General features: G+C 39.5%; 1 protein-coding gene across 1 annotated transcript in view; it reads left to right on the forward strand.

The window, feature by feature from the left end:
• Window positions 1–12,109, forward strand: part of MAN1A2 (mannosidase alpha class 1A member 2) — a 130,535-nt gene that overhangs the window by 98,796 nt on the left and 19,630 nt on the right. The window contains exon 9 of the mRNA XM_071433215.1: window positions 8,682–8,797. Coding sequence (XP_071289316.1) covers window positions 8,682–8,797 — 116 coding nt within the window. The remainder of the gene's footprint in view (window positions 1–8,681; window positions 8,798–12,109) is intronic.

Raw genomic sequence — 12,109 nt, forward strand, 5'->3', positions numbered from 1 at the left:
CATTAACTTGAAATCAGTGGGGAGTAGAAAGTTATCCTTTGACATCTCTGTGAGTTTTTAGAGTTTGATTTCCTGTGGAATCTCATTATTTCTGTGATAATTTTATGCCTAAAACTGCATTTTTGAATAATTCTTGACTTGCTAGTTTCTTACGAAAGGGAAGCCTATCAAAGTCCACTTACAAAATTGTTACAGCCTTATTAAACTTTCTTGGTTTTATTTTATTCCTTCTCTGTAACGTATTGGAGGCTGTGCACTTAAGTGTTTCTATCGATGCTCTCTAGACGATTGGTAAATTCAGATGACACATCTGTTGTCATATCTGACGTCTGTGTCTTTTTATTATGTCTTCAGTATGTGAGCCTTCATATTCTGAGTTCTATGTGGAGATGTAACTGCTGGTGGTCACGTGAGAAACATTTCCAGTTTGGTGACATTGAGAAGAGAGGGTCTCTAGTTCTGTTCTGTGAACATTGAATGTATCTTACCAATGGCTTCTTTTAATCCTGAAGTTTCACTGGGAGTTGGACTGTCCTTGTAGCAGCAACCTAAAATACTGTCTCGACTTGAAGATCTGTGTGATATGGTCCCATATGACATATATAGTCAAGTAAGAGAGGGCTGGTGATGAATGCAGTCCACGTATGGTGTGGTACCTCAGTGTCAGTCACAGAGCATGGACTGGACAAGTCTTAAAATCAGCACAATTTCCCAGCACCTAGAGAGTGATCAAAACTTCAGGCAGCTGTGTGCGCCATTTCAAACATCTGTCATGAGAAGAAAAATACGAGCTACATAGACTGAAGTTCAGGAGAAAGAAATAGAGTAGCCTGGATTTATATTGCATGTGGTATAATCCAAAAGTACATCAAAAACAGGGAGTGTCTTTCCTTGCTCCTCAGAATCACTTTTGACTGTCAACTTCCATGTGGGAGATAAAAATATAGATATATATATATATATGTAAATATATAAACTGCCATGTCTTGATACAGCTTGAAGGGTGAAGTTTTTGACAGTGGTTTTGCCAGCTGATTTGGTGCAGATGAATGTTGGACTAGATTTAATCTAATAAAGTTTTCCCTCTTCCATGTTCTGGTTTATAATCTTCAAGAGGAGAATCAAGATCTTCAAGGAAGATTAGGTGAATAAACTAAAGGGTGTAACAACCTTAAGAACTTGTCAATCCCCCTATATATGAACTCTTATTCAAAAGGGACTCTGGGTTTTGGATGCATACTTGCAGTAGGTGATGTTGTCCCTTTTAGCTCTTTCACAGCCACCTTGTCAAGTAAAAAAAGTTATCAGAGACAAGCATGCATGTGACGTCCCACCAATCCACTGCAAATCCCAGAGGCTTTGTTAAAGCTGCCCACACAGTTGGGATTTACAGTGACTCCAAACTTGGCAGAGAGGCAGGTGTGCTTCATTTGGGTGGCTCTGTGGGTGAGTGTAATAACCTTGAAAAGACAACTTCAGGTGATAAAAGGCTTCTGAGTAAACTTCTCAGTAAACACACTGACATAAGGATTTAATGCATTTCTAATTTTAGCATGTGGACTTGATTTTTTTAGTTGATTGGTGTTTAATTCTTGAATATGTCTTCTGAGAGATGACCTACATCTTTCCAGAATTATAAATAATAGCTGGAATGTTTTGATGTTTCAGGAAAGTTTGAATACAAAAAACAAAACATTTGTTCCAGCTGTGAATTCCTGAGAGTGAAAGTACAGTCTGTTGTAAGATACCAAATTAGGATATTCCTTTGACATTACAGAATCATAAATTACATTCAGTCTGAAGAAATGTTTTGATTCTAAGAACATTAGTTACCTAAATATGTGTATTAGTTGGCTCGTTATACTTGCTGGTCTGTTTCAAAGTATTTCTATTGTCTTTGGACTCACTTGAATTGTGCAAGTTTAACTGTTTTTAATCTGTAGTTTGATAGTCCCTACAGATCTAAGGACTAATTTTGCTTAATTTTATTATATAAGAAACTGGTAGCACTTATAATTAAGATTGCTTAATACTTTCCATTAAATGATTGTGTTTTCAGTTTCTTGTAGCTGCCAGACTTGAGTTCTTCCAACTGGAATATTCTGTCTGCCTCAAGCTGTTCTCTTGGGGTTTCTTTAAACAACTTTGACAAAAATGCTTTAGTCATCTCTAAATGAAACTAGAAATGGAACGTGATTCTACTCAGATTAAAGTTTGTTTTTTCAAAGAGTACAGTTAAGGAATTCAAGAGCCATCCATATTTTTCCAAGTCTTGTTAAAATATTCACATCTAGGTTCTCCATCTGGAGTATTTAGAGTTCAGCTGCTCCATTCTCCAGAGCTGTGAGTGCTGAGCAGGCATGCTCACGCACCCCCAGGTCGGGAGGAGCTGAGCGAGGTGTTTCATGTTGCTGGATTCTGTTGTGGCACCAGACTGTGGAATGGGAAGCAGTGTCTCTTCAGCTACCTCCCAACTGATAAATGCTTAACTTAAATTCTCCAAAAGTGGTTCTGTTACATGAGACCCTGAATGTTTTCAGGAAAATTCTCATGCTGGTAATGTGTTCCTTATGATACATAGTTTATATTTGACTTAAAATTGCACCTCCACCTCCTTTTACCAGGGCTGCCTTTGCTGCAGTTAATTTAAAAGTGTTTGCACTTTTAAGCCAACCACTATGGCTTATGACATCCTTAGGTTGAATTTCTGCTGTGAATTGCAGCAGCTGCAATTTCCAGGGCCTCAGCTTTCTGGATTAAAGGATTAAAAGGGGAGCTTGCACCTATTTAGAGCAGCTGAGGAGCACTAAGACCAACTACATGAAGTAAAGATTGAACTGAAATTTAATCAGAGCCAGCCTAAAGACAAACAGAAAAACAATTCTTTGGAAGTTTCCTGCACAGAGAAAGAGGGCTCCTGCAGTGTAAGGCTAGTTGGTGCAGGCCAGAACAACTAATGGTGGTGGGATATGTGGGTTTCTTAATGAAAGTCAGTATTAGCTTAATCACTTTGCTACCCCCTCCTGGTCATTTAACTTCTCCACTCTTGAACTCCTTCTCTGACATATTACAATAGCACTTTGTCAATTTGTGATCCTCGAGGAAGATCAGCCTCCCTTTTTATTGCTTTCTTCTTTTGTTGCAAAGTAATTCTGTACTACTGCTCTTGGTTGAAATTAATCAGTGGTTTGCTTATCTTGGCATTTCTAGTCTAGTGACAATAGCACAGGTTTTAGTGAGTTTTGCTTTATTTTAAACAATTACAGTTCTGAGATTTCCATTTACAAATAGCCAAATTAATAATTTTTTGCTTGGTTGTTCTCTCTCTGTCTCTAGTTTAAAATACTGAATCAGTGTTGCAGTTATAACTTTTGAATTAAAAATACTGTGGGCATAGTTGATCCTCTTCTCCACCTGTTTGTGCTTCTGCACTGCTCCAATGTTATCTCATTGTCTTGCTTTCCAGCAGGGCAGCCTGTGCATGCTAAACATACCTCTGCTCAGTATTGTATTTCGTCTTTTTTATCCTGTGTACAGTAGCCAGGCAGAAACTTTCTGCCGAGGGCGGATGTGCCCCGGGGTCAGGGAGGGGCAGTGGCTCGCTCCCCTCTGCTCCTGGCTAGCAGGAAGCCTCACCCTCAGGTGCTGGGACTGCAGCATCAGTTCTGGCATGAGGTGCTGCCTTTAATACAATGCCTGGCTTCTTTATTTATTCTTGCTCCTTGCCAAGAAATGACAATTGAACAATTAAGGCACAAAGCAGAGAGGGTTTAGCAAATCATGAACTGTTTTTAATTTGCCTCATTAAGCTGCTGTTAACTACTTAAAGCCATCTGCTTAAAAATAATTTGCACATCTTAAGTTTGCACTAGAGAGCAGGTAGACCTTCATTAGAACAGGCTTCATTATTCATGTTATCTTTAGGGGGCTGTCAGTTGTTGTGGGAAGCATGCTATTGCTCACTGAACCAAACTTTCCCTGTAAACAAAAGTTACGTGTTGGTAACTTGCAGTTTGTGGCCATAACCGTATTCTTGGGAACCACTGCCGTTCATGTGGAAATTGGCTTGCTGTGGAGGAAGTTATTTACAGATGTTAGGTAGGTCTAGGTATGACAAATGGGGATGAGCTGTGGGAATGCATAGTGTCCCTGTTATCTACAACCACCCTCAAAAATTAGTCCTGAAGAGAAAGAACAGCCGGATCCGTCTCAGTGCCTCACCTGTCACTGAGGAGGGGGGAGCCTCGTTGCCTATGCCTTGAAGAGATGTTTGCAGTAAAAAAACTGTTTGTCTCCCCAGATTTGTAAAGAAACAGTTACAGAGAACAAATCTCTTACAGAGAACAAATCACTCGAGCTCTGCAGACCCTCCCTCCTCTCTGGTGCTGAGATCCAGTGGCATTTCAGCGAGACTGTGTGTGCCCTGTCTGACCTCCTGCCTGTATTGTGGTTTAGTGCTGTCCTGCTTCTTGTCTGGGAGACTCTGTCAGCAGTGAGCTCATGGGTTGCTGATACCAATAAGATCATTTGGAATGAAACTATCTTTGGAATATTAGATAATGATGGTGTGAGGTTTTACAAGAAGGTCCCCGTCTCAGTCTGCGGGAAAGACGTAGATCTGGTTTTCGGCATATTAGCTGAGACACAATATGTTATTAAGCACAGATATTTTATCAATACCTTAAAAACTCATTAAAGTATTGCTCTGAGATTGATTGGTTTGTTGTTCATTGAAGGTTTTTTGTTTACAGTTGAGTGCTGTTTATTAAGAAGAAAAATGCCAATATTTAACAGGATGAAGATCCTTTGTAGTAGCTGAGCAAAAATGTTGCTATGAACTCAAAATATCATTGTCTTTCTATTGAGGTTTTATTTGTCTCTTTTTGGGAAGAAGAAACAGACAGACTAACTGCACAGGTTTTCACACAATGCTTTCAAATGTGACAAACCAGAAAAAATACAGGGTTTCTTGTAATTGCTTTTGGTTGCAAAAGTTGAAGGTATTCTTTCCAACTGCAGTTACTCTGTCTTTCAGTTTGAAAAGAATTCCAAAGCAATTCTTGACTGGAATCCTTTTATGTTTGCCCAGTCATCTGGGCCTACATTTGAAAAAAATGCGGAATGAAGAAATTACCCAAATTTGTCTTGATTTGAAGGAATGAATGTTCTAAAAATATATACATTGAACAGAACATGTGGCTTCAGCCACATTTCTTGTGCTATCATACTTCTGTTCTTTTTGCTATATTTGTCTTAATTTGGAATGAATTCTACTCCAGAATTTCACTGTAAAACAGCTCATCAAAAACAGCTCAAAATAAAAACCTTTACATGACAAAGAGCTAATTAAATGATTCTTGTAGATCAAATTTGTGAAAGAACGAATCCATTTTAAAATGTTCATAATGCTTGTACTTAATGCTTATCTTCTCAGTTGTTTACTGTGGAGTACCCAGTGTCAAGATGCTATTGTAAGCTCAGTTATTCAAATCACAAGTTATTCCTTTTTAGTACTCTGGATTGACACAGAAGGTTAGGGCCAGTGTGAAAGCATCAGTAAATTTTATGTGGAAAACATTTTTCTGAGCAAAATATTCTGAGTTAAGCTGACTTAAATCTTTGAAGCCATCTGAGCTATAGCTCAAAGAGCAGGAGAAAGTGATAGCCACCATGGACCTTCTGATAAGTTTGGATAGGGAGGTTTGCTTTTAGGAGAGAATGATATGCAATGACCCAGTTCTACAGTCTTCACCAGCTATATATTTGCTAAGGAATCTTGGAAAATATTTCTTTAGCATTTCTGCTCTAGGTGAGACCAAATTGTCAAAGACCCACAATCTGTCGCAAACCATGTTTTAAGTAATTTCTACTTACAGTTCTTACAAAATGCAGCAAATTCTGCTTTAGCAGACACTAGCAGAAAAGCTGAAGAAGACTTTGCCAGAGTGCAGTTAATGCAGCTGCAGAAGCTGGAAAACTCACTGTGTTTAAACCTCAGTTCAGCTGCTGCATTGGCCTCCTTTTCACTTCCATCCCCTTTTGGCTATTTTTGTGGATGGGGAGGGGACAGGACATAAAGACAGCTGCATCTTGATGTGGCCAGCTCCCCTGAAATACCATCATGTGTTCCCACCAGAAGTATTTCATATGTCCTTCTCCTGCTGCTGAAGAGAAGGAACCGGATCCGTTTGCCTTTTTTGACAGGTCTTCCCTCTGGTCCAGCTGTGAAAGGCATCAGCTGGGGAGTGGAGTAGCCCACTGCTGAATGAGAGAGGAGCCTTGAAAACTCTGGGCTGGTCAGAGCTGGAGTGAGGTATGCATAAAAGGAGCAAGGAAAATACTGCTGCTGGGAATTGGAAGGCCCTTGAAAGGCCTTAGTTTCTTACCATGTGCTTGTCTGCTTCTAAATGGGAGGAGGATCTGAATCCAAGAGGCTTGAGCAGCCCTGTTCTCTGTACGAAGAAGTTACAAAACAGGCTGTCTAGGGAATGGCTCTGAGTTTTGTGTCCCCCAGTGCTTCTGGTGCGTGTGTTCCCTATACTCTTGGCTAAGATGAGAAGCAATGTGAAGGAGAAGAGCTGCTGACAGAAGAGAAGGACAGTTCTCAAATGAATGCCTGGAGAAGTAGTCACGAAATGGGACATGTTGCTGATAATTGACTTTTGAAAGACACCTGGAATGTGGATTTCTCTGTTTAGGAAATGAACCTTTTCTGCTCATCTTCCTGCTCTTTCCTGTCCCAATCCCAGCTGGAGCTACTGCAAGAACACTGCTGAGGGTTCAACAGCCTGTCCTTGTTGGGACCTGAGTGCATCTGTCAAGGAAATCCGGCTGAGGATCATCCCTTACTCAAATGACAGAGCTCAGCTGGGGACAAGGCAGCAGCTTAACCGAAGTAGTTTTAAACTGTCTCTTGTGAAGTCAGTCCCTGAGCAATGCTGGCATGAATTGTAGCTTTGAAGTCTTGGGATAGTTTGTGGGGTTTTTTATTTTTTTCCTGAAAACCACAGACCCTTGTTTCTTGTGTCTGCTTAAGAATGTAATTGTAAATCGAAGGAGTAATTTCTAGCTCTTGCGTTTGTGTGAGAAAGTGACTCATGACCTGAATGTCCTCTTATAGCTCAGGGTGAGAAAGCTTATGAAAACTCATAATCACTGAGTAACTGGGTGTGAAAAGGCAGTCAGGGAGAGTCTGAAGTACAAAAGAAGAGCCTGAAGTAATTTGCTTCAAATTCACAACTTGAAACGAAATGGGAAAGCTACAGGCTCTCTACTTGCCTTTGTTTAGAAATCCATTTTTAAGTAGCAGAGGAGCCAAGAGGCAGCTAGAAGAGTTAGGATAGCAGCATCTACCAGCTCTAACCTCCCACTCACATCTTCAGAGACAAGCAGACATGCTGTGGTAGGGTGGTGCTTGGAGGAAAAAAGAACAGAAGGAGAGCTCAACCTCTCTTTTGCACCTTTATCCCAGAAAAACTGTGAATAATACCACTTTTTGAGGTATTTTGTAAAAGGAAGTGTCATATCTTTTCTTCACCCAGTGAAAGGGTACTTGCATGACTCAACCAGCCATGCTTAGGGCAGTGAATTTCTGGCATTGTGACAATGTTGGTGTTAAAAATTTCCCTTGCCTAGCTTCAGGAGTCTAAGACTTGTTCTGATGCTACTGTTTTGAGAGCTGTAACATTAGGAAAGAGAAGGTTATGTGTATTCTAGTTGAAGTCACTTATTAAATCTCACAGAGTGCTGCTTTTTGAATGAAGAGTGTACTGAGTGAGTGCTTACCCTGGTTGGAGCAGGAGCTGCAAGGCTGCCAGACCATCAGTAGACTTTTTGTGGGGGAAGTATGATAGTTCAGCCAAAGAGAAATACAGATAGTTCTCAAATGGTCTATCAGCACAGAATAGCAGTGACACTATTTGTGAAAGGCAACCTCTGCGAGGGAAAAAATAAAATAAAAAAGGGGACAAAAAAAAAATCTGTGTGTTAGGAGGTTCAGTTTATGTGCTGGTGGATTCTAGTAGTGAAACAAACACTCTTACCCTGTGGCACATGGCACAGCTCTGTGTAGCTTCTCAGGCACAGTGGAACAGAGCAGGGCTTGTGCTGTACACTGCAAAGGCACCTTGCTTCCCTTTGGACAGAAATAATTTCAATAAGAACATTTAATTTAGGGAAATCATTAGTCTGCTGAGTAACTACCCTGTAAGAAATAAAAATCTGCTGGAAAGATTGGATTCTGTGTAGTTAATGAATGACAGTTTGTAGCCAGCCACATGACCTGGTTACATCCTGGATACAGAGGTCTTGGGAGGTTTTCTACATGCTTTTTTCACATATACCTTAAAAACCCAAAAACTAAAACCCCCAAATCCTGGCAGCAAAACAATTAGGTTCTTTGGAATGAAGTAAAAACAGAGGTTAAAGTACATTTTTGATATGAGGGATAGCCTGTGCAGAATGGCAATTAGGGAACACATACAGAAGGTTCTATGCCTGTGATGTAAGTTTTGAGGGGAAGGAGCGCAGTGCAGCTTTCTAAACAGGCTAAAAGTGTTTACAATTCTGCAGCAGTAGGCCTTAAAAACATAAGTTTATGTTTTGAATAAATCTAAGGTGCTATTACATAACAACTTCAACCTTTTTTTTTTGTTGTTTTCTTCCCTCTTTCCCTTCTACAGATCACACATCCGTGGGCGGGCTGGGAGACAGTTTTTATGAATATTTATTGAAAGCCTGGCTTATGTCAGACAAGACGGACACGGAGGCAAGGAAAATGTACGACGATGCAATTGAGGTGATTATGATTCATTGAGTTTTCCAATACAGTGGAACAATCTTGAATGATTTCAAAGAAATTAAATTAAATTTAAAAAAAGAAACCTAGGGAGAAAAACCACCACCAACCACAGGACTTGTTTTGATTATGTAAGTTTTAAGAAATCAAGTGATGAATAATACTAGCTTTCACTTTGAGTAGTTTAAAAAGTATTATTGTAGAATACATGTGATGCAGATTATTGTGCTAAAAATAATCAGCTTGTCCCAAATGGTACAATGTAAAAGCCCAGGCTCTAATTTATTAGAAGGAGATGTAGCAACCTTGAGATGTGTGCAGAACAACCAAAGTGTTGAGAATTCATCATTCTAGGATCTGAAGTCCCAAATCGTTTTATTCTTTGCATTATTTTCTAGAGCATTTACATGTTATATTCTATATTTGCCTTGTAAAATGCAGTTCAAATCTATTCCTGTTTCTATTGTTCTTTTGTGCTATGGTCTTACTCTCTGTCACAGACAAAATGCTTGCCTAAGCAGGGCAGTACTGCAGATGGTTCAGTGGGATTTGGGGGTTGGTGGCCTTTCTGTGGTGGCTCTGAGCTTTTTGCTGCCCAGCTCTTACTTTCCCAGTTTCCCCATCTTCTCTCAGCAGCCTCTCATAGTGGTTCCCACTGTGCCATCATTCCCCTGCTACAGTTTAGACACATAAAGAGTAACAGAGCTGGTTTGAGTGAGCCGTGGTACCAGCAGCAGCAGGGGCTGTGTAGCCGTGTCCCAATGCTGATGTGTGGCTGGTGCCTGATGTGTTCCAGGCTCTGTGCATGCCCTGTTGCTTTCAACATAAGTTTTTACAGCTTAGTTTTAGTGCGGTCGGTCTTCTAAAACAAAACACCTATTCTTGGAATTCTCAAAATTCACATTTTACAAGACATATAGTGAAAGTTCTAGTACAAAATTGCTTTGAAGCTGTAATATGTCTTATATCTGACCTGAATTTGATTACATTTGACTTCCAGCTGCTTTGACTTTTTCCTTCTCTACATTGTTTTAAAGGGTTATCTGCACCATATAGATGGTTACTATCAAATGTACAATAGACAATAGACATTCTCTCCTGAAGTAAAAGTGCCTTTTTTTTTCTTTCTTTTTTTTGGGTCTCACAAGATAAAACATATTTTGAATTATTTCTTAAGCTTTTTTCTATGTATTTTCCAGTATCTTCAGTATGGAGACAGCAATGTAATGGTTCTTCTGATGTGATTCTTCTTGTAACTGATTCCTTCTTGGTTTTATCCTCTTCATCCAGCCAGAAGCTCTGCTTGTACTCTTAACCTTTGCCTCATACCATCAACCACTTTCCAGTTGCTTTATTCTGAAGCTGGTTATAATCTTTTCGATTTACTGCTTTCCTACCACTGTGATTTACATTCCCGATTCCTCAGTGTTTGACCTTAGACTTATCTCTATTGCAACACATTGTTCAGGCAAAACCCGTTTTGTCACCTGCTCTCAGTGATTTTACAGAACTGACTTTTCCTTTATCATTATCTATAGTTATATCAATTTTTGTGTCATCTGCAATTTTTTTTCCTAGCATTTTTCTTGGAGATCATTGTTAGAAATACTGCCTGGTGTTGAATAAAGTAGCTATGCAGAATCTTCATGGGATAAGGACTTTTTTGATTTTTTCACAATTTTTTTTTCTTTACTTGTTCAGGACTAATATTTTGTAAAATGCCAAGAAATTCTTGAAATCTCTAATATTTCTACTATCAGCATACACATATCAATCAAACATTTATTTTTGAAACCACATCATTCATTTTATATAATTGTTTTATTAACTTTTTTAACTACTGATAAAGCATTGGCTGTTTCCCAGTCCTTTTGAACTTAGCTTTCAAGGGTTTGTTAAAATCTATATTACTAGTTCATAACATTACTTGTGTATATTTTATGTTAAAATACAGTGTATGAGGTCCTATGGGTTTAGAGATGTTTAGGAGTTGATATTTAGCTTCCATTGTGGTTACTGTTGAAATATTTTACTCTGATTCTTAAACTGTGAACACTTCAAAATTAGAGGAAATAAACTCTCCTGGTCATCCTCTTCACTGTAAACCATCTTGCAAACATTTTATTTGGGCACATCTCTGAATGGAGACAGAGCAAGGCAAATTTGGGACCAGGTGAAAACACTCTGTGGATAGGAGGGAGGAAAAGCCAAGCTGCTCCTTATTCATGTGGGATATGTCCTGCAGTCCAACTATCAGAGGGCTCCTGCTTTTTCTCAGTTAAACCCACCCTGTACATTTGAGTCTGCATGAACTGTACTGATTTATGTGCTGTGGAACATACTGTTTCAGGGTTTGTGTCTCCCCCTGGTTCTACTTGACATTGAAAGACATAGGCAAAGAGTCATTAAGTGGGATTTGCTTTGTGTAACAGCAATTCTAATTTTTATTTAAAATTTTTAAGAGGCTGTTCCCTTACCATTCTTTTGTTCTTGCCTATAATATAGGTCTTCCTCCATAGCTAACACTTCTTATTCTTTGTTTTTCAAAATGTGGAGCAGAAGCTCTTTGCATCATTTGTGAAAGCAGAAGGGGAAAGGTGTAGCATGCATTCCTCCCACTCACAGCACAGAGTTGGAAATGTTCTCAGCACCCACCAGTGTAAAAGAATGTCTCTGTCCAGCCACACTTCACTCCCTTATCTTATTACGGCAGTGTGAGTGGAAGATGGACAACATGACCTCAGTCCTAAGTCTTGCAGTAGACAGTGATATCTCATTCCTTGGAAGTATCACAGGGAAGAAGAATGCAGCATCTGTTCTTCAGATGTCATGGTTTCCAATCCATGGCATATGAAGTCTTATCCAGGTCACTACATACTTCCTTACATACATACAAACAATTTGTATATCCATAACCCCTCTGTATATAACATGGGTGCAATCTTCCACTGTAAAGGACATTTCGGTGCCATGTCCTAGTATGGAAATTCACAGCTGTGATAAAAGCTGAAATTGTGAAACCTGCTGGGAATTTTTTGTGGGGATAAAAATTGAGGATGGACCTCTTAACTTTGCTTTCAACATCACCATGTGGGCCTTCCAGCTAGTCTGGTTTCAAGTGTCTTTTTTTCCTTCTCACATCAGCTGGAGGATAGGTAAGCTTCTTTTTGATCTGCTGCCTTGAGTAGCCTAATCTGTTAGGCTCATAAATTTGATCCTTACTCTTTCTTACTGCACAGCATTAGGTAGCTAAAAGAAGGATTCAGCCGTGTGCTTGACTGTCACAACATAGCAAGTACTGCTGCAAGACAG

Source organism: Agelaius tricolor, unplaced genomic scaffold, assembly GCF_023055355.1.
Source record: "Agelaius tricolor isolate 1412-34295 unplaced genomic scaffold, bAgeTri1.0.p SCAF_9, whole genome shotgun sequence".
Classification (NCBI taxonomy): Eukaryota; Metazoa; Chordata; class Aves; order Passeriformes; family Icteridae; genus Agelaius; species Agelaius tricolor.